Consider the following 25,215-nt stretch of genomic DNA (forward strand, 5'->3'; position numbering starts at 1 on the left):
ACGGACGACACATCGATAGTATCGATTGTTTTTAAAATATATCTATAAAATCTTTTTAATAGTTTATTTCATTATTTTATGATAACAAATAGCCTGTAATCTTTAATTATTTTAATGTTAAAAAGCTCCAGTATCCCGATTTTCCTACTTTTTGGAGGCTGCCTTCTTCGTCCGAATTGGACACACAAAATTGGACGTACAGAAGTAAAGTAAAGTACCCTTTGCCCGAGTACACCCGAGTGCCAATCACCAAATTAGAAAAAAAAAGTCAAACGTCGATAGTATCGATAGTGCTCCGATGTTTTGCCAGCCGTAGTCGAGCCCGGTCACACTCCCATTGCGATTCTCTTTTGGCCTTCTATTCTTTCAAAATTCGCCGAATAACGAACAACGCGTCGCTCCGCATCGCTTTTTTTTCCTGTGCGCCTCTCGTTCTGCCCGCTGCAAAACAAAACGAAATCGAAACCGAACTGAAAACAACGGGACCGTTGACTCTCGCTCGGCCCAGGATCGTTCCAGGAGCGAGTGAAACGGAACGCGTGTTCCGATGTGCGGAACTGGGTAAGGAGGCGACGGCGGTGGCGTCGACGGCAACGGCAATGGCGACGGCGACGTAAAGTCGATTGCGAACGGACGCAGACCGAAACAAAAGTGAAAACGTGCAAAATACAAATACAACTGCGGCAAAATGTGCGACGCTGCGGCAACGGCGTCGGAGACGGCGACCACAGCGCTGCTGGCAGGAGTTAGTGCAGTGACGGTGCCTGGGGCTGGAACACCGGGAGCAGCTGCCCCCAGCACAACTACATCCACATCCCAGCCGGAAGCTTCGGCGACAGCAACAGCAACCACGACGATGACGGCGGCGACGACGCCGCTGGCGACGAAGAGCGAGCGGGCGGCGCGACAAAACTGCTGTCGCCTGTGCATCGCTCCAGCCACCGAGTGCATCTCGATCATCAACAGCTATGCAGCGGACAAGGAGCCGCTGTCCACCAAGATCCACAACTGCGTCAGCATCAAGGTGAGTGAGTTGAGCAAACCGGAGCACACACGTAATCTGGCTGTCGTCATCCGCTCTCTCGGCGGTGGCGGCGGCTCTCTGGTGTGATGTTGGCGTGGTGTGGTGCGGTTGGTTGGTGTCCAACCCCAACAGATATACACACCAGGAGAGGCCACGCCAGCCCAGCCAGCCGGACAGAAGCCAGCGGTTGAGGTGGAATGGAGGAGGAGGATGAGGCAGTGGCCACACCCGACGACGGCACTGCTTGTGGTTGTCGGTTTGTCGCTTGGAATCTCACTGCTGGACGCGAAAAGTGAGGTTACGGATGAAGCCACCACAAGGCAGCCAGCTAACCAGCCAGCCAGCCAGGCCAGATTGTGCAAGCGACGACGCCGACAACGACGATTGTCGGTGATGATGGCCACCGAAAGCGAAAAAACCAGCCCGCCCCGCCTCCTCTTCATCCTCCTTCTGCTTCTCCTCCACCTCCGCTGCTTCTATGGCTCTCAGCTTCGTTCGCTTCGTGCACGTCTCTGTATGCGAGTGGCTCGCCGCATGGTCCGTTTTTGGGTTTGGTTCCCAGTTTCCACTGCCAAGTCACGATGCAGAGAGTGAGAGGGAATCGCGGAGCCAGAGGCAGTGGCAGAGGGGCAGCATTGGTATGGGTGTAATCCAATCACGACCACAATCTTTGCTTTTGTTGGGCTCATAATCAAACTTGAACTCCGTTCTCCGTTCTGCATCTCCTCCGTTCTCCATTCTCCGCTCCTCCTCCTCCTCCCCTTGCTATTCCAGTCCCATTTTGAGGTTAGAACTGATCCTGCTTCCTTTCCAAAAATATGCTCCTCCTTCTCCGTTGCTCCTCGTCCAAGCGGATTGGAGTGGAACAAGAGAGACAGCAGACGGACGAGAGACGAATGGCCAGCACAAAGCGTAAAGTACGATGAGCGCGCCGCCGTTGTCGTTGTCGGCCGCTTGTGTATGTGTGCAAGCTGTGCGATATATACGGCCGTGTATGTGTATGTGCGTTTGGGTGCCTGGACAGGCACAGGCACAGGCACAGCCACTGGCAGAGATTCCAGGCCAGAAAACCCAAAGCCCGAAACCCAAAACCAGACCACGTCGGCGACGACGATGACGACCCGCAACCCAGGCAATTACATATAATTTGGCCGCTGTGCCTTTCCATGGAATTTCGCTTGGAGGGCAGCACCAGCAGCTGCCTCTGGGTTTAGGTTTCGGTTTCTGGACTTGCCTCCGCTCCGATTCATATCAGCTTGCTCAGTGGCCCAGCTCAGCTCTCCTCTCTCTCTCTCGCTCTCTTTGCGCGCGCGCGTCCTTCGGAGCAAATGGTGCTGCAGCAGGAGCAGAAGCAGGAAAGGGAGCAGGAGCGGGAGCGGGTGCGGGAACAGCAGGAGGACATGGACTCTTCCTCATGCGGCTTCGCTAGCTTCGTTTATTGATTCTTTCAAGGGCTGTACACAAAATGGACGCCTGCTGCTCTGGGCTAGCTTTGTGTTTTCGTTTTGGTTTTTTTTTTTTTTTTTCACGCTGGTCTTTGAGCCCCCGGCATCCAACATCCCACATTGCATATCCCATTGACCAGTGCCCGTTGCCCAGGGCCCATATCCGCCAGTTGCCAGTCGCCATAGTCGCCAGCTCACAGCACGCTGCTTCTGCGTGTGCTCTGTTGCCCCCGATGGTCGTCTGGTCTGCCGGTCTGCTGGCTCGCTGGGTCTACTGGTGCTCGGTTCTCGGTGCTCAGTGCTCTGTTCTTTCCCTGGGCTCGATTTCATGGCAATTGCTTTGCACGCACACACAGCCGGCGCACACATATACTGGGCACAACAGCGTATGTATACACGACGGCGGCGGTGGCGACGACGACGACAACGACCGAGAGGCACTGGCGCTGGCTCTGGTTGGCGTCATCGCTAGCTCGACTGCTTCTGCGAGGCGATGGCTATGGCGATGGCGATGGCGATGGCTTCTGGGGCCTCTGCTGCTTCTCTTGCTTTGCCTCTTCCTCCGTTCTCGTTATCTGGAGGCGGACCACATGCTCGCACACGCATACACACAGAGCCACTTGGGTACGGGCACAGGCAGAGGCAACGCTTGGGTAGCACATACACACACAGCTCAGGCAGACCGACTCACACACACACCCATACAAGCACGGGAGCAGGCAGGCAAGACAAAGACGACAGGCAGGCAAAAGAGACCGGGAAACGGGAATGGGAATGGGCCAGGGCCTGGGCATGGCAAGCGGGAAGAGGACAGAGGCCAGCGGGAACGGAAGGCGGACTGCGGGAATGGGACGGAGACCCTGGCCGGGCACAAAATTCGAGTGGTTTCACCTTGGGCACCAGATTACCTGGCCTGGTCTGTTGGGATGTCGATATTTCTACTTTAGCTTTGGCTTCTTCGTCATCTCCTTGTACATCATCTTCTTTTTCGCTTGGCCATGGCCACGACTGGGCTCCTCCTGCGACCCGCATCGAATTTCATCCACCGCCTCCAGTCTTGCGTCTCCATTTTGTGGCACTCTTGGGTCGGGCTCGGTCTCGGTCTCGGGTCCCCAGATGGAAAACTTTCTCCCTTGGCTCTGGCCAAAAAGAGACGCCAAGCCACGCGACGTGATGAGATGACAAGCTGATAAAAGAAAGAAGCCGAGGGAAGAGGGCAACGGGAGGCGGGTAACGATGAATGGGAGAAGCGGCAACAACAGAAGCATCCATAGCACTTCCATTGCTCATCCAAGATGGCGGCTGGATGATGCTGGAATAGAAACGGATTTCACAACTTGGAGGATACACATTTTATGGTATGGATGTGTACGTCATGTTCCTCGGTTTCCTGAAATATAAATCGGAGATTCGTTTGCCAATCAACAAGGATATGATTAGCAAACTGTTGGGCAAGGTTGAGCGCATGAAATCCTCATGTTTTCTAAGAATAATCATAATTGAAAAATAGTTGATTCGTTTTTGAATTTCCCCCCATTCCCCCTACATCTAATCGATAACCGCGATCAGCGCTACGATAACAGCTGTTGGAGAAGTTGTAGGGTGGACCCTGTTGCACTTGCGATATACTTATGTATGTATATACGTACATATTTTGTTTTTGCGTTGTTTACTTTCAACGAAATTCAATAGCTTGTTCATCATCATCCTCAAGATCTGCTCCGCTCTACCAAATATGAGGGTTACTTTTCGGTTATTTCTACGTCTTCACTTTGTGCGTGGAATGTCCAGGACAGGATGCTCATGCTCTCTCTCGCACACTAACACACAGCCGGACGCTTACACAGCATGGGCTTCGTACGAATAAGGACACAAAAGGAAAAGAGCAGAGCGAGAAAACTCGTTCCACGAAGGAGCAGAGGAAGCGGGGAGGCGGAGGAACGCGATGGGAATGGGAATGGGTCTGGTCCAGGCTGGTGATTATTGCACCTGGTGGCCAGCAGAAATGATGGTAGCAGCGGCGGCAGCTGGTGGACTGCAGCATGGTGCAGCTGCTGTCTCCTCTTTCTTTCTCTTTCCTCCTTCTTCCCCTCTATATACATATGTATATATACATACATATTGATATATTTATATAACATAATATCTGGCCCTTTTGCGACTTTCTAAAATCTCGTCTTCCGATGGGCAATTGTTGCGTGGTATCCTGTAATGAGGATATGAAAACCCAAACTGAAGGAGGAGGACCTTAAAGTTCTGGCCGCTTAAAGTGAGAAATCCTTGCTCTTCCCGACCCTCCTCGTTTTGCCCCATCTCCTCCAAACTCCATCCTCCGACGTGCTTGTATCCAGTTGCAGAACCGAATAAGGAAACATGGCGGCCATAAAGGAAGCAAGGTGTGGGCGAGGTGAATGAACAACATATTATCGGTATCGGAACGGAGTGGAGCGGTGTCCTGAAAGCCAAAATCCTCCAGTGGGAGTGTGAGTTGGCCCAAAAGGATTGAGCTTGGGGGCGAGCCGAGTTATCCGGCATATAAGGATGTCAGAGTACATAAGCTCCGTAACCCGTAGGCGGGGATATATGTACATCTACCCACATACAATTATACATATATACAATTATGTATATAATGCGTGTGCTTAAAGGAGCCGGCGGCGGACTTCAATGCCCGGAGTTTCAATTACAAAAGCACAACAATCCAAACCAAGAGCAACAACTATTTGATTATTAAATTAAACACCACACACTCTCCCACATGCATGCATAACTTAACAAAACGTCAAGACAAGTCAAAAAGACGGAGTGCATAAACAAAACATTTTCACCGTTTGTTTTGATCATTTTCATTCGCCTGCTTCGATTGCTAATTCTCACGTTGCTATCGATATTCAGCAAAGCGACAAAGCTCTGCAGGTATGAGTACTTGGCTGTTTTATAACCAGAACTAGCTAGCAGTTTTTATCTTTAAAAGATCGTAAATTTATATTTTATTAACACTTAGTAATTAAAAATTTGATCACTAAATGTTAGTATAATATATTGTTATATTATTATTTAATTTTCATTTAATAGTACTAGTAATATATGTACCCAAAATTACTTTAGGAAAGTTTAGTACTTTAAGTACAATTGGAAAATTATATAGTTAACAGCGATTTTAAAAGTAAACGATGTGATTAACGCTCCATCCAAAATCCCAATTAGATCGCTTTTAAGCTATAAACTACCGCCAGTGCAAAATCTAGATGTAACTTGGCATCACTGCCAATGCACAATTGCTCCTGCTCCTTCGATAAGCGATTACGATAGATGAGATGCTTCGCTTTGCCGCTGCTGCTATCTTTGATAATTGCAATTTAAGTGATTTAAGTGCCCAACCGGCGGCCAAGATGTTTTGTGCTTGAACCTCAACTTCCACCTCAGCCTCCACTGAACATAACCCGGCAAAGTCGGCCTATGTACCAGAAATTCAGGAATACATAAGAAGGGTCCGCTTACATAGGCTGGCAATTCAAGCGATACACACAGTCGTCGTCGTACACAAACAAACATGCGCACACACTCCTGTTATCAGGCAGCAGGACATTTCATATGATTTGCGCAGTCTTCTGTTTTATGGAGCGGGGAGGGGGCAAGGTGGAAGGGAGGATTGGGTGCCAGTGGGCGGTGTGGGATGCTGCAGCAGTTTTGCATATAATTATAAGCAGGTCATTGACACTAATAGGGTAGCTGGGAGTGCAGTTTGCGGGACTACCTGCATTCTCCGCATCGCTGGACATACACATACACAGGCTACGCCAACTCCCTCCATGAAATGTATCGCCAAAAATCGAAAGAGTGGGTGAAATCCGGGCTAAACATTAAATTGCGAATACTCTGACTTGTTTCAATAATTTCCCATTAAATGATTACTTACCAGAGAAATATATATACACGAATTTAATTTGTGTGTTTCCCCTCTAATTCCAGATCACCGCCCAGGATCGACTGTCGCTGCATATATGCCACGCCTGCATCAGCTACCTTAACTCGTGGCAGAGCTTCAAGAACCGATGTCACAGCTCACAGACAAAGCAGCGCCAGTGGCTGGAGACCAGCAACAAAAGCAAGCTCTTTAACTATCTGGACCTGAACAGTGCCGAAAACGGTGGAGCCTCCTCCGATCATCAGCATCAACAGCATTCGCAGGCGGCGCATCAACCGCAATCGGAGAATGAGCTTGACGCAGAGAAGGCGATGGCACCCGCCACCACGGCCGCCAACATATTGGATGGCATACCATCGCTGAAGAAACGCAAATCCCTAACAGTCTATGTGAGTCCTAAACCGCAACAGCTGCCGCAGCATCAATTGCAGCAGTTACAGCAGCAGCTGCAGCCACCGGCGGCCAGATTGACGTCGACGGCGATCGGCAACAACGCGCAGCAAACGTTGCAGACCCTTCTCCTGCAGGTGCCAGCATCGACGGCGAGCTCCTCTTCCACTATCACCACCACCACTTCTGTATCCCAACAGCGGGAGCAGCAGCATCAGCGCCAGCAGTCGCATCAGTATCGCAGATACCATCACCATCATCATCACCAGCAGCAGCAGCAGCAGCAACATAGTCAGCAGCAGCAACAGCAGCGGAGCAAGCAACACCATCATCAGCAACAGCAGCAGCAACACCGACGCCACCGTCAGTTTCGTCCTCAGAGGCCAACAACGGTGCCGGTACTGAATCCGGCTCCATCGTTGCGCAAATACAAACCCAAACTGTACTTGCCATTGGATATAGCAGTGCCACCACTGCCACCGCTGCCATCAGTTGCTCCGGGATCGATTGCTGCTTCCGCTTCTGCGTCTGCCCCTGCACCTGCTGGCGTTCCTGCTGCTGAACAGCCGCTGCTTTCGGGATTCTCCGGTCTAACCGGAATTGCTGGTGTGGGTGGTGGAATGGAGAGCCTGTCATTGTCGCTGCCACTTGATTTCAGTCAAAGCTGCAGTAGCGGTCACGTCCAACAGACTGGTCTGTTGCCCCTGGCCACGGCCACAGCCACAGCTACGGCAACGTCCACGTCCAATCCTACGGGCATCGCGTCAGCCACTGCCACTTCTGGCACTGGCTCTGCATCTGCAACAGCATCCGTGTCCACGGCTCCGCTGCTCATGCCGGTGACGCTGCAGAGCGCCGCCCAGCAGCTGCGCTTTTTCAGACGCTACTCCTATAATGTAATTGTATCGTGCATTCGAAGCGTGAGCCTTCTCCTCCTTCTCCTTCCCCTTCACCCCCAGCGTCCTGATCTTCAGTACCTGTTATCCCGAAATCAAAATTATCCGATATGTAATAGTGTGTGTCTGTGTGGATTTCTGGTCCTTCCCCTAGCTTGCTTTGGTATGAACATGCATAGCTCTGGCTAACGGGTATCAATGGACGTTCGTTAGCGTCCATTTTTGTTTGTTTGCTCTTGATTTATATATATTCTATATATATATGTATATGTAGATTCCCAACTAATCTTGGCCTGTGCGCAATGTCCTTTGCTTTTACCTCTTGCAGCCGCTGCCAGCGTTGCCCATCAAAGATGAGCCAATTGACACGGACGATGACTACCAGATGAAGATGATAGACGAGTCCGACGACATGGTCGATCCCACAATGTTCCTAGAGCGTTCCGAGCACGAGGGCGATATGCCGTTAATGGTTAGTGTCTAGGATGACTTTCAATTATGGAAAATCAACCTTTCGTTAGATTACTTTTGTAAATAAAAATATATAAATTATATTCTGAAATCCATTATTTCTCCGTTATACGCAGGCCTCGGAATACGACTATACGGCCCAGCATGGCGTTAATGCCCATTCTTTGGCCGCCGGACTGCCACCGAATGCTGTGGCCAATGTGGCCGCCGCCGGGGATTCCAAGGTGGCCAGCTGTCGTGCCTGCAGCCTACAGTTCTCCACCCGAGCGAATGCCCGTCGACATGAACGGAATCTGCACCCGAACCTCTTCCAGCTATCCACGGACTCGCTCCACAATACGTCAGTTACAAAGCCAACGCCAGCCTTGGCCGCCGCATTGGAAATTCAACGGGCGGCAGCTGCAGCGGCCACCGCAGAGGCGAATCGTGCTGTGGGCGCTGCCGGTGGTAATATCACTCCACAGAAATACCGACAGGTGGTGATGAATGCATTCATCAAATGCGAGGGCGGCGGCTATGACTATGACAATCCGGAGCAGTACCGTCCACTGCTCACCCACGACAAGGTGGAGTTCATCGAACAGAACGAGGAGTTTCTCGAGCAGTACCAGACGATGACCTGCCGCTGTTGCAGCAAGTACTTCAGCACGTACAAGAACTTCATGGCGCACGTGCGCAAGAAGTATCCGCTGCTGCCGCGCAATCTATGCTTCAACTGCCTCAAGATGAACGACTCCAAGGCGTTGTTCATCTCGCATCTGAAGAAGCGCAACTGCATAAATCTCTACAGGGTTTTAAATACGCTGCGCGGCAAGACACCAGTGCTACCCATCTCTGCCACGGATGCGGATGCAACTGAGGCTGCTGACGATGGAGTCACAGCCACAGCTGTAGCGGTGGCAGATGCCGCCGGAGCAGGTGCTGTCACAATGGCCAGTCCCACGGTGACCATTAAGGGAGAGACCGCCGCTACACCCGGTGAACGTCCAGAGAAGCTGCGCGCCAAGGAGCTGCTGGTGAACAAGCTATACGAATGCAAGCTCTGCCCTAAGGGATTCCGCACCAAGCACGAGTTCCGCACCCATGTCTACGACAAGCATGCGGATGTCCAGCGCAAGGACAACAACTCGATACAGTGCAGCTTCTGTGGCCTGGACTTTGCCGATCCGGTGGACAGGCGCCGGCACTACAACAACATGGACTGCATTGTCCGACTGCGCTGCATGACGTGCGATGCCAAGCTGGAGACGCACCAGCGATTCCTCGATCACGTCTACCAGGATCATCTGGGCGGCGTGGGCGGTGGCGCTGGCGGTGCCAGTAGTGATAATGCCTCCACAACGGGCAGCGGCCTAGCGAGGAGCAACAGTATGGAGCATTCGCCGGGCAAAAGGAGTCTGCTGGGTGCCCTGGGCATTGGCGTTGGCTCATCGGCGGAAGAGTCGCGCAGCAGCAGTGTGGCGCCCATGCAAACATCCACGCCCAAGCCAGCGGGAGGAGGTACAGCCACAACGGCCTCCGCGCCCAGTTCATCGAATCGTGGTGATGCGTCAGCACCCAAGTCCCAGTACTTTTCACGAATGCCACAGGTGTGTCCCATTTGCGGACAGCAATACAATAACTACAACAACGTGCTGCGCCACATGGAATCGAAGCATCCAAACAAGCTGCCCGAAACGTACAAGTGCGTACGCTGCGGCCTGGGCTATCCGCGGATCTCCTACCTGCGGGAGCACATGATCAATGTGCATGGCGTGGACAAGAATCGGCACTCGGGCGGCTTCGAGTACATTGTGAATGCTGATGCCGTTAAGCTGGCGGACGGCAGCACGCCGAATGTGTACACGGGTCGCTACGACTACGTGATGAAGGACCTGCTGTCGATAACAAATGGTGGGACCCTCGGTAATTAGGCTTAGTTTGTAGACGTCCCCCGCTCTCTGACTCACTCTCTCTTTCTCTCTATCTGCCTGTTGTGCGTCATATTTTCCTTGTAATATTTCTTGTGGGTTAGCGAGATATGTCGCTATGCCATTTCTTGTTGATCTTTGTTAACCTTTCTAACCGCTTATTTAAGATCTTACCCTAGTTCCATCAGATGCGTAACACCATCACATTTGACTTGCTCATTTTATAGTACTCCTTGAATTATTAACATTTTTCTTGTAATTTGTGTGTATTTAAAAATCATATACGTGAGAAGCTTTGACGCCTTTCGAGCAATGATTTACTTGTCCGCAAGTTCCACTAAACCCTAACCCCTTCTCCTTTTACCATTTTGCAGATGAGGACGATGAGGAGGCAGCGGGTAGCAGCATGGCCAAGAAAATGCGACTCGACGACAGCAGCAACAACAGCAGCTTGGCGGGCGTGGCCAGCCAGCAGCAGAAGGAGTGTCCCATCTGCAATGCTGTGTTCAGCAACAACATTGGCCTCTCCAATCACATGCGCTCCCATTACACAGCCGCCAGTGTGATGACCGCAGCTCTGGCGGCGGCCAATCGCATGACACCCAAATCACTGACCATAACAGCAACACCAGCGACAACGACGGACGCAAGTCCAGAGGCAGAGGCATCGGCCCAGCCAATGACCAGCAGCAATGTTGTGCCACCGGCGATGGCAAATCAAACGCCCCAGGAGCAGGCTGTATTCCGGCGAAGTTTGGATCAGGCGGCCGACCGTCGCTTCCGGCGAATGCGTTGCCGTATTTGCCAGCGGCGCTTCAGCTCAAAGAAGTCCTATCGCTACCACATGCTGACAGACCATCAGGTGCAGAATGTGCAGTTCATCAAATGCAAGTTATGCAACGCGGAGTTCGCCTACGAGAAGGGTCTGAAGGTGCATCTGTTCAAGGTGCATGGACGGGCGATCAAGGATGAGATGATTATCAAGCAGTTTGAGTGCGAGGTCTGCTCGATTGTATACAGCTCGGAGCTGGAGCTGCAGCAGCACAAGCGGAGTGTCCACAAGCTGACCTCGGCATCGGCATCGGTCTCTGCTTCAGCCTCAGCCTCAGCCTTGGCGTCCGCCTCCGCTTCTTTCAAGATGGAGGACGATGTTTTGATGGACGAAGAGGGCAAGTCAACAGCCGATCTGTCCACCCTTTCGGCCAACGCCTCGGGACTGGGAGTGGGCACACCGCTGTACTGGTATCAGTGCAAATACTGCCCCTCCAACTTCAACACCAACAAGAAGCTGGCCATTCACATCAACTCGCATGACGAGTTCGACTCGAATGATTACTCCTGCAAGGATTGTGGCAACGTCTATAGCGGACGCAAGAGTCTATGGGTGAGTGTTTCTTGAATTAAATATAGAAAAAATAAAGGAAAAACAAATTGATTCACTAAAAATCGATGTTATCGAATGAATCGAATAACCAGTTTCATGTGCTTAATCCTTCCTCCCCCATCTTTTCCTCTTGCCACACAGGTGCACCGGTACAAGAAGCATCCCCAGGTGCCCGACCCGGCCGAGTGCTCGCTGTGCCGAAAAATCTTCTTCGATCGCCAAATGCTGGACAATCACACGCCCACCTGCAACCGCAAGCCCATCACCTCGACGGGTGCCCACCAGCAGCAGCAGCAGCAGCAGCTGCAGCAGCAGGATTCATTGCAGCAACAGCAGGCGGCACTGCAAAGGGCCGTTTTCAGGCACAAGACGGGCGACGATGATGACGAGGAGGATGATGGCCAGCAGCAGCAGCAGCTGGAGGAAAGCGATAGCAATGGGGGGGCAACAGCGTCGGCTGCTGCTGCAGCAGTGGCAGCTTCAGCCCAGGCTGCCCTGAAGATACGCATACCGGAAGTGGCCTGTACCATTTGCGGGGCCCGGTTCACCGATCAGGAGCACTTTAGCAAGCACATCCAAAAGCACGAACAGGAGCTGTATGTGGATAATCCGCTGGCGGCGATGTTCGATGATGGGCCGGCGGATGCTGGCCAGTTCCAGGTTGAGCGGCAGAATGAGAATGGGGAATATGCGTGCGATTTGTGCGCCAAGACGTTCCCCCAGGTGATTGCGCTCAAGGTGCATCGCAAGTGGCATTTCAGAGGTGATAGCAAGCAGGTGAGCGTTTTTCGGCTTGTGCAGCGAGGAGGAGGAGAAGGACGATGGGCGACCATGTCGCGCCACCCACTAACAATCTAACTAAACTAATTAATGATGATGCTGATGATGATGATGATGCCTCCGCACCAGTCGCAAAAAACAGATATCAACATCTCCGTCATTGCAAATGGAACTTGAACTAATCTATGTTTTATCTTTTCTTTTTACCTTCCTCTCTCTTTACCCCGTATCCCCCCTCCCCCCACCGTCCTGGAATTCCTGCGATTCTTGCAATCCTTGCAGAACCCCATCGACGGCGAAGCGACACAGTTGACCAACAACAATCACACTACCAGCAACAACAACAACAACAACAGCAGCAACTCGATGCTGCACCTCCGCGAGCTGCATGCAGTGGGCCTGATGCCCAACCAGCAGCAACAGCAGCAGCAGCAGCAGGAACAGCAGAGCCGCAGCAACAACAACAACATGAACCACAGCGGCGGGAGCAGCAGCAGCAAGTCAATGAAGCGGAAGCGTGAGCTTAAATGCGAATACTGCGCCTCCACCTTCATCAGCAACAACAATCTGCGCCGGCACATGTACGAGCTGCACAAGCACGAGGTAAGCAATCTCCCAGAGCCACCAATCATCCAGGTGGACGATCATCTACAGTGCCGTCGCTGTCAGCTCAGTTTCGAAACGAAGGAGCTGTGGATCGAGCACAAGCTGGCCGATGCCAAGGTGGTGCGTCCCTTCTGCCCCTTCCAGTGGGGCTGCGATCTGTGCGGCGAGTATCTGTCGCGAAAGGAGAAGCTAATGAATCACATTAACAATCATCTTAAGGAGGAGGTCATTGTCCCAGTGGCCACCAAGGCGGCCATTAAACGCGAAGCGGCGGCGGCGGCGGCAACGGCAGCGACAGCTGCAAATGCGGCGGAATTAACAGCAGATGAGGAAGTAGATCAAGATCGGGAGAACAAGGCTCGGGACAACAAAGATAAGGCAACGACGGCGGTGGTGGCAGGTGGAAAAAAAGATGAAGAAAGCGATGACCTGGACGAGGAGGATAGCTCCGGCGAGGAGGAGGAAAGTTCAGGCACGGGAGACGATGAGGACGATGAGGAAGATGACTCGGAAGATGACGAGGGCGATGGTGGCGAAGGTGAAGACGAGGAGGGTGTGCAGCCTGGTCAGCTGTTGACTCAACAACAGCAGCAGCCGCAGCAGCAGCAGCACAACCAGGATGACGATGACCTGGTCGAGGAGGTCAATAGCTCGGATGACGAAGATGATGGTGAGGTGGAGAGCGACGACGACGATGTCGGGGAGGATGACGATGAAGGGGATGTTGACGATGAGGATGACGATGTGGAGGAACCGGAACCGGTGGCAGTGGCTCAACCCCTGATGAATGGCAATGGCAAGCCAAAAATGCCGCTACTTATCATGCCCACTTCCGACGACGATGAGGATGTGGATGATGGTGTTATGCCCATCGATGACATTATTGAAGAGGAATTCGATGAAGATGAGGCCGAGCCAGATGCCGATCCCGATCCGGATGTGGATGATGCCATTGAGGAGGTGGATGACGATGATTTGGATGAGGATGGAGATGATGTGGAAATGGAGATGGAGGTGGAGATGGAGGAGGAGGTGGTATCGGCAGCCTCCTCCTCGGAGAGCGAGTCCTCGTCAACGACCACGTCCAATTCGCATTCGCATTCGCATTCACATTCCACGGGTGAGCGGCGTAAGAAGAGGGCTGACGATCAGTTGAATGATCCCAGCTTTACCTGTGATCTATGTCAACTTTGTTTCGATTCCCAGGAGCTACTCCAGAGCCACATCAAAAGCCATTTTCTCAATGGGCCAAAGCTCACAGTGGCAGCAGCAGCAACAGCAGCAGGCAGCAAGGCGGCGTCACTAGCAACCACAACGGCGGCACCACCACCAGTCAAGACGAAGCCTGACTCCAAGTCAGCCCTGCTGGCCAACAACAACAATAAGAGCAGCAAGACTGTTGCAGCTGCAGCTGCCACAATCTGAGTCACATTCATTCACTCATCTCAGACTTAACTCGCAAACCCAAAACTCCTCACTTGAAATGTACAAAGCCACACCGCCATCATCCTCATCATCTCATCATCCGAACCCTAACCAGAGCCAAGAGTAGCAAACGCATTCCATCAGCAGTTCGGCCACGACGATATATGTATAGCACGTGGGTGGCGTGTGTCCTACCTACAATACTTTTTAGCTTGCTTCTAGTCTTAAGAACTTAACACACACACACACACACACACCGATATATATATGCATCATATATATATATTTATCTAAGAACTATATTTTTTTTTTCAATGTTAAACTAGTTCTATTGATCGAAACTAGAAACCAGTGATAAGTCTGGTTTCTGGGGTCGATAAATGGAATACTAAAGTGAACACAAGCTAGAACTAGGGCCAAGTTTAATCTTTAAACTATAATATACGAAAAAAACACACATATTAACCAGATATATATAGTCATATAAGCTATAGTTTAGGTTACCATTACACACATCAATTATTCAAGCTGAATAAAAGTTTCACGAGACGCACCAAAGCCAAGAAGAAGGGGAATCAGCTCAGTTAGACTTAGTAAAAGCCATCAGGATTTTCAAAGTATTTTTCACACACGCGTGACAAGCAAGCACACACACACAAAGGTTTGAAAAACCCAAAGCGATAGATGTATACATCTGATTTTTTTTTTTTTTTTTTGATTTGATTTGATTTTTCTTCTTGTTTTTTGTATTTAAACCTTGGTCTTCCCCCGAAGCATGCCCCCTTTTGGAAACAGTTAAGAACAGGAAACCATTACAATTGATTAGCAAAATCCACAACCAATTATTAGTTCAAGACTTCTGAAATTTTGAAATCTTTTACCTTTACTAGGAATTGCAGTATACCTGGCACACCAGCCACATGTTCCATGACTCTCGTTCGTAATTATGCTGGGGGAGTTCATATTTCGACTTCCAGACCCCCACACACATCGTCTTTTATAACAATTGGCTTTCTCTTTACCTTACTGTATGGCAAGGAAGACCAAGATCAATGCCAACGTAGATGGAAGCTCACTACGGAGAGCCTCCTTCCATTTAGACTGTCGATAGTTACAAGAATATGCAATTTATCTGGCACACCAGCCACATGTTCCATGACTCTCGTTCGTAATTGTGCTGGGGGGAGTTCATATTCCGACTCCCAGACCCACATTTCTTATTGAAACACATCGTCTTCTATAACAACTGGCTTTCTCTTTACCTTACTCTATGGCAAGGAAGACCAAGGTTCATACCATACCAACGTAGATGGAAACTCACTAAGGGAGAGCCTCCTTCCATTTAGACTATCGACACTATCGGCATTATATGTAAAACCTATGCTTAAGAAATCCCTAATATGTATAACTGAAACTGTAGTCTAAAACGTACAAAATAAAATAAAAACAAGAAGTGCATATGTAAGCAAACTTTTGTCCCTCACGCGTTGAAGAATCGAAAAGAAAATAAAAGAAATATAAACCGAAAAAATAGAAAAGACCATTATGTGTTTTTATCTTTGGCGGAATGGAAGAAGTAAGAATGTACAGTGGAAGAATTTACAAAAAAAAAATGTAAAAAAAAAAAAACATTTCTAAAAAATTAAAAAGTACTAATTTAGAGAAATCTATAACAAAGCCAAAAATGCAATAAATTCCATTTAATTTTTGTTATAGGGTTAATAAATATGCATACTGCAATTAAAGGTTTTTTTCCTTATAAAATTTTAAAGAAATTATGTAATTTTTTTTTAAAATATTTTTTGGAAAAATCGAAAACTTAAAAAATACTATAACTATAACTATAAAAACTAAAATAAAAGGTGAAAACCTGGCCAAACATGCTTCAGCATGCACGAAATAAGCTTAAATTTCCAATGTCAGAGTCCCCTGTCCCATAAACAAAGATTCCTGAGGAAACTCGATCTTGTGCTTTGTTTTTATTTCAAAATCTTTTCAGAACATGTACACACATGCTACGTATATACACTTAGTCTTTGCAAAATAGGCTTCATTTGGGTGGTGCAACATTTTTCAACGACTTTACTTCATTACCAAACCCTAATTTCTCTTTCTTGGAGAACAGAGAAATTAAACACACAAAAACCACTGACTTGTCATTACAAAAGGTTTATTAGCGCGTATAAACATAGTAATATATCGGGCAAACGGCACAAAGTGACTCATTACCTGTTTGTCAGTTTGTCTAGCGATGGTGGAAGTTCGTGTACGGCTCTTCCCTGTGGTGTCATGCGCAAGGATACGAGTTATAAGTTAGTAACAAAAAAAATAATCACAAGTCCTGTACTTGGTGCACACGCGGACAACAGAAATGGGGATTAACAGTGGGGGGCACAGCCAGCTCCTGGGGATAACATACGGCGCCGAGCAGGGTCGAGAAGAACACAGGGTGCGAGAGTTGGTCAATAGGGGCTACTTTATGCTGATAGGGCTTAAACAGATGGATTCTACTAAAGCTATATATGTATGTGTGAAGCAGCCGCCAGGAATGCTCTGCCGGGCCTAAGAGTACTGCGTGTGGGGATTCACGTTGATCATCTCCATGTTGCTGCTGGGGGAACAGAAACAGAAACAGAAACGGAAACATTCGATTAGTTCAAGAGCCCTCTTAAAAATGCTTGTCAATCATTTTTGGCCAGTGTGCCCGATAAGCCACAACTACTTAAGCATCATCAATACTTATCGCGCACCGGCAATAGCTTTATTTGGCCATGAGATATGATGATGATGATGGTGGGAGTGGGTGTGGGACTTCGGTTAGGTGATGGTGGCTTCTGGGCTTTTTCTTCCTGACCACTTTTTCCCAGACCTTTTGTTCGGTGGCCCAAGGCTCACGGTTCTACTGCAGTGCGGGGGCAATGGGAACGGAAACAGGAGCAGGATCACAGGAAATGGAATGATGATGATGAGGAGGAGGAGGGGAGCAGGAGGCTAAAATCTGGCTCACCTACGACTGCAGCGCACATGAATAAAGAGCAGGGCCAGGCCCAACGTGATGCAAATGGCGCCAACCACAATGTAGGCGATACCCAGAAAAGGATTCTTGCCACCTAGCACAGAGGTAGTGGACAGGATCATGCGCTTGGTGCCATCAAACGAGACAACCGGATATTCTAAAAACATAAACATACGTTATTTCATAGGTCCAAATCCAAAACTAAAGCCTGACTTACGATACTTGACGTTCAGCGTATAATCACCGGCCTTGAGACCCTTGGCATAGGTGGCTTCCGTTTGGTCCAGCCGACGATAGAGCTTCCTAAAGCTCGGCAAAGCGGCGGTTCGCATCCATACAATCAGATCCTCATTTTGGAATCCATTGTTCTCCGGATTCTCGGGATCCAGATCGGCCAGGCCTTTCTGCCAGAACAAGGGCTTTGCAAAGTCCTGGAGGGAAACGTTAAGGTTGCCCTCCGGATTGCGGAATTTTACCCGCTTATCTGAAGGCCACGCAATGCCCGTCTTGAGCAGCTTGATGTCAGAGCCAGCATGCGACAAAGAAAGCGAGTCTGGAAGGAATCAAAATCTTAGATAGCGTTTTCACATCGATTTAAGGGCAAATCACACCATTGAACAGCGAGTTGGCAATGGCGCCACAGGGAGCAATCGGCTTATTGGTGTCCGGATCGATGGCAAAGGGTGTGCAGTCCGAGCTGGGCGTCTGCGATAGGTGGCCCAGCAGCTGCTCGTCGTCGCGCGACTTCACATAACGCCGATGGTTCTGGTAGTAGTTGGTCAGGCCATAGTACATGTACACCACGCCCTTGAAACAGTGAAGGAAGCAAGGCGTTAACCGGGTTACATGGGGGGGCTTCTTTCCAAACCCAAAACTCACATTGAAATCCTTGGGAAGGGTAAAGTTTATCGCGCAGTTACACTGGCCACCCGGGTTCTTCTCCAAATAATCAGAACAGTTGACGTTTCCGTTTCCGCACCAGGTGTAGTCGATGATATGCTCATTGGCCGTATTCGACAGGTGCAGCAGGACGACTCCGATGGGTATGAAGAGCACTCCGATCACAAAGAACGTGGGCAGGACTGTGCGAGCGGTGAGTACGGGCTGCCAGGCGGGCAGGCGTTGCTGTTTGAAGGCCGAATCTAAGGAAGGATAAGGAGGAGGAGCAGAAGGTTAGCATATGACCTCATATGGCACGGAACGGGGAAGGGAGCGGGAGGTGTGGCGCGCAGGACGGCCCGAAAATCGATTTCACGCACAACCAATAAGCTGAGCAGTGAGTGGACATTAGTCATTCCCTGCCATTCCGATTCCATCGAGGGGCCCCTTATCACGCACAGCAACTTGTTACATGCGCAAGTGTGTGTGGGAGTGCGAGGTGTGGAGTGGCATCGAATTGTGTGTTTTCACCTGAAGGTCGCTTGGACTTCTGCGCTGGAATCTCCTCGTTCTCCGCATGCTGCGTGGACATGACGACGCCTTATCGGTGGCCCCGAACGGGTTAATCTCTGGGAGTTGATGGATAAAACTAACGCACAAACAGAGAGGCTCCCCAGGTGAGTCAGTCACAGTTGGGCCAATCGAATAAAGTAAATACAAGAAATTTTGTGCCACCTAGCGATGGCACCACGCCAGTCATCGATATATGTACATCGATAGCCAAATAAAAAATACACAAATACAACTTTTTTTAATGAATTTTTATATATATAATTTAACTCAAAAAAAAAGTATTTTTTTTTTTAATAATACAAAAGCTTACAGTTTTATAAATACTACAATTTTTAGCTAACTAGCGATGGCACCACAGCAATCATCGATATACATACATCGTTAGACACAAAATGTTTATTCGCATTAATTTTATTTATGAAATATAGTTAACTAAAAGAAAGCACAATAACATTTAATCCAACACAACATTTAGAATTTTTCTTTTGTTACCACAAAAGCCTAAAAATTTATAATCTCTCACCGATTTGCTTTGAAAAATGTGTTAAATTATTGCGATACCCCTCCCAAATTGATAGTTATCTCTAAAAATCTGTTAATATGCTCTAATTTAAATAGGAATGATTTTGTCTATGCCACGACAGGACCATCGATAGACTCGCCCATGCAACCCTGGTTGCGGAGGCGGCGTTTTCGCTGTGTCAAAACAACAGCAGCAGCAGTAGAATTATCAGCACACAGTAAAAGAGGAATACGCAGTGATAACTAGTCCTCCAGATCCAGCCAGAGTTCCCAGTCCCAAGCAGCGCCGTAAGGATCAGTAGCAACATCAGCAGCAGCGGTAGCGGCAGCGGCAGAAGCAATGAAAATCACAGTGACCACCAGCGATGACAAGGTCTTCTGCCTGGACGTGGCCCAAGATCTGGAGCTGGAGAACCTCAAGGCGCTGTGCGCCATGGAGATCGGTGCGGAGGTGTCCCAAATAGCTGTGCTCTTCAACGGACGCGAGCTGACCAACAACAAGCACTCGCTGCAGCAGTGCGGCGTCGGCGATGGCGACTTCATCATGCTGGAGCGACGCAGGAGCGTCAATCGGCCAGGTAAGCCAGCCCACCCGAGGGGAAACTAGCTGAGGGAGAGCAGGGAGGAGGAACTCGGGAGTTTAGTCATAAAGTGGGTCAATTTCTGGCGGGGTTTGGCACCTTGCTGGCCAGCCTTCTCCTGTCTTTCGTGGTGAAATTTGAAATGCGATTCTGGCTTTTGTGACACTTGGTTTTCAAAATTTTCAATTATGTACACACATCAATTGTATGTGCATGTGCATGTGTGTGTGCCCGCATTTTTTCTTAATTTCTTTTTGTTTACTTGTTTTTAATTTTTTTGGAAAAGCAAAGATCTGTGTGGCGCAGTTGCTGGTAAAAATAAACGCGTTGCTTTCTTATTTTTTATTTTTTGCACATTCCAAAATAAGTGAGACACGCTCACGCTCGCACACACACGCACACTGGAACGGCGCGTACTTGAGTGTGTGAGTGTTACGGGTCACGGCGGCGGCGGCGGAGAGGGAGCAAGGCTTATCTGTTACCATTGCAGCGGGAAAGTAAGCGGGAGAGGGAGATACGGCACAGGAAGAGAGGAGGAGGCTAGGAAAGTGGAGAAGAACCAGCAGGTGCTTGTGGTGCTCATGGCGCTCCATTCCATTGACCCCTGTGTGCGTGGTTGGCCTTGTCTATTGGAATGGGATCGTCGTGATATTTTTTATTTTTTTGTACATAGCCTGGTGACTGCATGCAGGTGTGGGCGGCGCCAAGAATTTAAATACCAAACAGTGCACGGAGCATGTACAGATGTATATAAGTATACATATGTAGCTTGGTTATATCCATATTTCACCTTTCATGTAGGACAACAGACTCTATTAACTTGAAATCTTTAAGCTTTAGACCTCAAATAACAACTTAAACATTAGTTTGAAGAATTCTAAATAATGCTTAATTTTTATTTTAGGCAACACCAATCCAACAATGGATTGGACTGGCTTGGACTTTAGCAATATCGCCGTTCCGGGCACAAGCACCGGCGGCAGTCCGCCCACAAGGAGGAGCACCCAGCAGGGAACGCAGCTGCAACAGCAGCAGCAGCAGTTCAGCAGCAATCCCACAGACATCCCGTTGACCGACGAGTTCAATGTCAACTTCGACGACGATCCGGCGGCAGTGCGACAAATGTTCCTGTCCAGTCCCGAGACACTGTCGCTGCTGCGTCAGTATAATCCGCGTCTGGCGGAGGCCATCGATTCCGGCGATCAGGAAACCTTTGCCCGTCTGCTCCGTGAGCATATATCGGAGCGCAAGCGGCGGAATGAGCAGCGGATGCGCATGCTAAACGCCGATCCCTTCGACGAGGAGGCTCAGCGTCTAATTGCCGAGGAGATCAAGCAGAAGAACATTCAGGACAACATGGCGGCAGCCATTGAGTACAATCCGGAAATCTTTGGCACGGTCACCATGCTGTAAGTCTTTTGCTGGGTTCCTAACCGTAGCCACTAAAAGGTAACATTTGCTTGTTGATGCCTTTGCAGTTACATCAATTGCAAGGTGAATGGAATACCGGTGAAGGCCTTTGTGGACTCGGGCGCCCAGACGACAATCATGAGCAAGGACTGTGCCGAACGCTGCCATGTCAATCGGTTAGTGGACACGCGCTGGAACGGTGTGGCCAAGGGTGTCGGCACACAGCCCATTCTGGGAAGGATTCACATGGTGCAGCTGCAGATCGAGAACGATCACCTCACGTCTAGCTTCACGGTGTTGGGTCATCAGCCCATGGACATGCTGCTGGGTCTGGACATGCTGAAGCGACATCAGGTGAGCCAACGATAAGGTGTGATAAGTGAATATATTATTGATAAATTCCCTATATCCCTGGTAGTGCCTCATCGATTTGCAGCGGAATTTGCTGATTATTGGCACCACCGGAACGACAACGCCGTTTCTGCCGGAAAGCGAACTGCCGGTGGGTGCCCGACTCACGGGAAATTCTGAGGATTCATTCGAGCAACAGGCCATTGCCGATGCCATTGAACAGAGTAAGCGAGAGGGCGGTGGCGGTGGCGGCAGCGGCAGCGGGAACGGGAGCAGTACGAGCGGCAGCGGTCCCAACACCATCCAGCCGCTGGATCGATTCACCGAACAGGACGTCACCGATCTCATGGCCCTGGGCTATCCGCGGAGCGATGTGCTCACCGTACTGCGCATGTGCGGCGGCAATAAGCAGGCGGCCAGCTCCGTGCTGCTCAGCCGGAACGCAGCCGCCTCGGGCGGCGGTCTTAGCTGAACGCGGCTCGATCCTCTGCGTCAGCCTCAGCCACAGCCCCCACCTCAAGCAGCCCCACTCCCCACAGCCAGAAACTGGATTGCAACAGGACGAAACGAAATACTCCGAGCAATACCAAAAAAAAAAAAGAAACATAATATAAAATAATACACAAAACAGAGAAATGAAAGAAACAAATGGAACACACATAACAACAACAAACAAGCAATGAAAACGGAAACGATTACGAAAACAAACCTTTCTTATTTAGTGAAATTTTTGTAAGCTAAAGCCACTTTTTTATATTTACAGATCGTTGTTACGATGTACAATAGCTAATAATTAGGGTGCATTTCCACAGCGGATCATTTTGAGGAGCATATTGATGAGAGAGAAAAAAGTTAAAATGGGCGATTTAATTGAACAAAAATCAGGGACCGTTGCAATTATTTACACAATTTATTCAGCTTTATTCTTTGTTTTCATTTACAAAAGTCAAATATTTTACTTATCCCCGAGCTAATTATATTTTAAGTTGAAAACAGCTATAGAAAAATTGTATATTAAAAGGAAAGTCTATACATACATTGAAAAAAAAAAAAACACTCCTGTTCAAATCTAACAATTTAATTTAATTAGAAAAATATTCTTTCCCCCGAGTTTTATAATCACGAAATCTCAAATAATTGTTGGCGGTCCTGCCAAAAAAAAAAATATATATATATATATTTAAATATAGAGTAAAGACACAAGCAAGGAATCGATGCGAGATAATCGATGGATAACTGGACATTGGACGGAGCAAGTGGTGATGGAACCAAGCCGCATCAACAAAAAGCTGAAGCTGTATTGCGAGGAAACACAAACGAGAAAGGGAAAGAGTACGCCTGACTATTAATATATATAATAATATATATATTAACCATATACACAAACACACATATATATAAACATTATATACAATTTGAGCTAGTATTAAGGCAAAATGTCAAGAAACACTGAAAATTGGGTTCAATAAAAGGTCGAGTATTGTTTTGGATTTGGAAATTAAAGAAAATAAAAACCAGCGCACTGATTTCACATTTTGGGCTCTGCACGTTTCATTTTCACTTTTAATGGAGTTCGTTACGTTTAGTGGTATAATTTATAAAAAGGCTACAACTTCTTTATGGTCACATAATGGGGATTTATTAATATGCAAAAATCGGTTGTAACTGTTGTTGCCGTTGCTGTACTCTAGTCCTCATCCTCCTCGTCATCGTCGTTCTCACCAGCTGCCGCCGCCGATGCCGATCCCTTGTGATTGAACTCCTTCTCTGGATCAAACTGCATGCCCTCCTGATCGGCACCATCCTCCTCGTCATCGTCACCGGCCACCTGGGCGTTCTCGGCCTCGGCCCGCTCCAGGCGACGGGCCAGATCAGCCTCATCGATGGCAGTGACCAGCTTGGGCGCCATGATCACCTTAAACTCGCCCTCGTGCTCAATGATCTTGGCGCGAATATTCTCAATGGCCACCTCCAGAGCCTTCAAGCCGTCTGTCTTCTTTGTGGTGGACGTGGTCATCACATAACTGGGCAGGGAATAACAATCATTAACCGGATTGAATTTCATCATCGTGGCAAAACTTACAGTGGCGGCGCTATCAGATTGATGCGAATGGGCAGCTCCTCGGTGCTCAGCTCCAGGCCCTTGGTGAGCGACGCCTTGACCGCATCGATGCCCTCGTAGCCGTAGCAGGAGCACTCGATGTCCGCACGGATTTTGACCGTGGGCGAGACCAGCTTTCGTTTGATGTTGCTCAGCAGCACCTCCTTGGTCTCCGCGTCCAGATTGCACTCGTCAAAGACGGAGGGGTCCGTCACCGACTGCTTGAAGATGTCGTAGGCCACCGTCTTGCTGTTGTATTTTTTCTCAAAGTACCAGGCGGTCTTTTGGTAGAGCTCCTCCAGCTTCTCGTTGCCCTCGTAGCCAAGGATATCGGCAACGTGTCGCAGCAGCGAATTGATGGCCTTTGCCTTGGCAAACCGCTCCGTGCACTTTTCCACATCTTCGGGCGACACCCGGCGCTTGGACAAATCAATGTAGCCCTTCTCCTTATCCACACGAATGACAACAACCGGCTCGGTCTTGCCCACGCGGATCAGCTTGTTGATGGATCGGATGCGCCGCCGGGACAGCTCAGAGAGCAGGATCATGCCCTCGATGTTGTTGTACTCCAGCAAATGCACGTATGCGCCCATTTCGGCGATGGACAGCACGTTCACCATGACCACATCCTCGATCTCCGGGTACCGCTCGTTGTAGAAGCGCGACGTGAGTGCCATGTTGTATCCGTGACTGTGCTGTGGGATTCCGGGTGGCGAAACGCAACAAAAAGGTAAAATACACTTCACGAAAGAAAAAATTTGGGAAAACGTGTACAATCTCGCAGTGGCGGGTGTAAGAAGAAGAAGAGAAGATATCGGTGTCTATCGATACTACCGGTGGTTTTTTAGGAAGGAAAATTCTGCTATCGATACTAGCAATGTTTTTAGGTGACAGCAGTTAAAACGATAATCGTGAAATTCGTTTGCCCAAATATCGAAATCGCGATGTTTTTATTTGATATTTTTTGATGTTTTCTCCCTGGTCACTCTGAATTTCAAGGTAAAATGTCAAAACCAGGTTTTACATGCTTGGGGTCGAATTCTCGTTTTTGGGGTCGAATTCTCATGTAGAATGTCAAATTCTGGTGTAAGAAGAAGAAGAAGATATCGATGTCTATCGATACTACCGGTGGTTTTTTAGGAAGGAAAATTCTGCTATCGATACTAGCAATGTTTTCAAGTGACAGCGTTAAAAGGATAATCGTGAAATTTGTTTGCCCAAATATCGAAATCGCGATGTTTTTGATATTTTTTGATGTTTTCTCCTTGGTCCCTCTGAATTTCAAGGTAAAATGTCAAAACAAGGTTTTACATGCTTGGGGTCGAATTCTCATGTAGAATGTCAAATGTAAGTATAAAGTCTATACCGACGATCTGGCACTTTTGGTCGCTGGGAGCGAAAAGTCTGGCAACGCTGGTCGCTCGTGCCGCGGCGCTGCCAGACTTTTCGGTCCCAGCTAACAGTGCTGCCAGACTTTTCGGTCCCAGCGACCTGCGCGGCGAATTCGCCGGTGCTGCCCGTCG

The 25,215-nt window shown here is 49.1% G+C and overlaps 4 protein-coding genes across 10 annotated transcripts; 2 read left to right on the forward strand and 2 right to left on the reverse strand.

Moving 5' to 3' along the window:
* Positions 1-282: 282 nt before the first annotated feature.
* Positions 283-15,797, forward strand: hang (hangover). 4 transcript variants are annotated; one of them, XM_017174490.3, is made up of 8 exons: positions 283-1,024; positions 6,442-6,786; positions 8,012-8,155; positions 8,271-10,059; positions 10,439-11,448; positions 11,590-12,225; positions 12,511-13,954; positions 14,041-15,797. In XM_017174490.3, the coding sequence occupies exons 1-8, from the start codon at positions 689-691 to the stop codon at positions 14,181-14,183; spliced, it is 5,847 nt and encodes a 1,948-aa protein (XP_017029979.1). In that variant the 5' UTR covers positions 283-688; the 3' UTR covers positions 14,184-15,797. The 4 variants fall into 4 exon arrangements, with proteins under 4 accessions (XP_017029979.1, XP_017029980.1, XP_017029978.1 ...); XM_017174491.3 differs by having other exon boundaries at positions 8,271-10,047; XM_017174489.3 differs by having other exon boundaries at positions 8,271-10,047; positions 12,511-15,797.
* Positions 15,798-16,219: 422 nt separating this feature from the next.
* Cdc50 (cell cycle control protein 50A) lies at positions 16,220-18,884 on the reverse strand. Of its 4 annotated transcripts, none has more exons than XR_011445700.1 (7): positions 18,686-18,884; positions 18,155-18,417; positions 17,887-18,082; positions 17,493-17,828; positions 17,267-17,432; positions 17,010-17,158; positions 16,220-16,867 (listed from the first exon to the last, which is right to left on the reverse strand). XR_011445700.1 is itself a non-coding variant. In XM_017174530.3 (6 exons), exons 1-6 carry the CDS (start codon positions 18,744-18,746, stop codon positions 16,822-16,824), a joined length of 1,068 nt encoding a protein of 355 aa, XP_017030019.1. In that variant the 5' UTR covers positions 18,747-18,884; the 3' UTR covers positions 16,220-16,821. The 4 variants fall into 4 exon arrangements, 2 of the variants coding, with proteins under 2 accessions (XP_017030019.1, XP_017030018.1); XR_001770892.3 differs by having other exon boundaries at positions 17,010-17,161; XM_017174530.3 differs by lacking the exon at positions 17,010-17,158.
* A 334-nt stretch (positions 18,885-19,218) lies between these two features.
* On the forward strand, positions 19,219-22,200 carry rngo (DNA damage inducible 1 homolog rngo). The gene is made up of 4 exons (XM_017174513.3): positions 19,219-19,827; positions 20,735-21,239; positions 21,309-21,594; positions 21,659-22,200. The coding sequence occupies exons 1-4, from the start codon at positions 19,590-19,592 to the stop codon at positions 22,061-22,063; spliced, it is 1,434 nt and encodes a 477-aa protein (XP_017030002.1). The 5' UTR covers positions 19,219-19,589; the 3' UTR covers positions 22,064-22,200.
* Positions 22,201-23,204: 1,004 nt separating this feature from the next.
* Positions 23,205-24,549, reverse strand: eIF2alpha (eukaryotic translation initiation factor 2 subunit alpha). The gene is made up of 2 exons (XM_017174514.3): positions 23,675-24,549; positions 23,205-23,615 (listed from the first exon to the last, which is right to left on the reverse strand). The coding sequence occupies exons 1-2, from the start codon at positions 24,367-24,369 to the stop codon at positions 23,279-23,281; spliced, it is 1,032 nt and encodes a 343-aa protein (XP_017030003.1). The 5' UTR covers positions 24,370-24,549; the 3' UTR covers positions 23,205-23,278.
* Between the last annotated feature and the right edge of the window lie 666 nt (positions 24,550-25,215).

This window comes from Drosophila kikkawai, chromosome X (genome assembly GCF_030179895.1).
Source record: "Drosophila kikkawai strain 14028-0561.14 chromosome X, DkikHiC1v2, whole genome shotgun sequence".
Taxonomy (NCBI): Eukaryota; Metazoa; Arthropoda; class Insecta; order Diptera; family Drosophilidae; genus Drosophila; species Drosophila kikkawai.

Excerpts from the sequence above, each read along its gene's own strand:
- rngo (XM_017174513.3), top strand. The coding sequence starts at position 19,590 with ATGAAAATCACAGTGACCACCAGCGATGACAAGGTCTTCTGCCTGGAC. Across the intron at positions 21,240-21,308 it reads TTTGGCACGGTCACCATGCT|TTACATCAATTGCAAGGTGA; the intron begins GTAAGTCTTTTG and ends ATGCCTTTGCAG. Across the intron at positions 21,595-21,658 it reads ACATGCTGAAGCGACATCAG|TGCCTCATCGATTTGCAGCG; the intron begins GTGAGCCAACGA and ends TATCCCTGGTAG.
- hang (XM_017174488.3), top strand. The coding sequence starts at position 689 with ATGTGCGACGCTGCGGCAACGGCGTCGGAGACGGCGACCACAGCGCTG. Across the intron at positions 10,060-10,438 it reads AACAAATGGTGGGACCCTCG|ATGAGGACGATGAGGAGGCA; the intron begins GTAATTAGGCTT and ends ACCATTTTGCAG. Across the intron at positions 12,226-12,510 it reads TCAGAGGTGATAGCAAGCAG|AACCCCATCGACGGCGAAGC; the intron begins GTGAGCGTTTTT and ends CAATCCTTGCAG.
- Cdc50 (XM_017174529.3), bottom strand. The coding sequence starts at position 18,746 with ATGTCCACGCAGCATGCGGAGAACGAGGAGATTCCAGCGCAGAAGTCC. Across the intron at positions 18,083-18,154 it reads CCCTTCCCAAGGATTTCAAT|GGCGTGGTGTACATGTACTA; the intron begins GTGAGTTTTGGG and ends CACTGTTTCAAG. Across the intron at positions 16,871-17,266 it reads CATGTGCGCTGCAGTCGTAG|CAGCAACATGGAGATGATCA; the intron begins GTGAGCCAGATT and ends CTGTTCCCCCAG.
- eIF2alpha (XM_017174514.3), bottom strand. The coding sequence starts at position 24,369 with ATGGCACTCACGTCGCGCTTCTACAACGAGCGGTACCCGGAGATCGAG. Across the intron at positions 23,616-23,674 it reads AATCTGATAGCGCCGCCACT|TTATGTGATGACCACGTCCA; the intron begins GTAAGTTTTGCC and ends TTCCCTGCCCAG.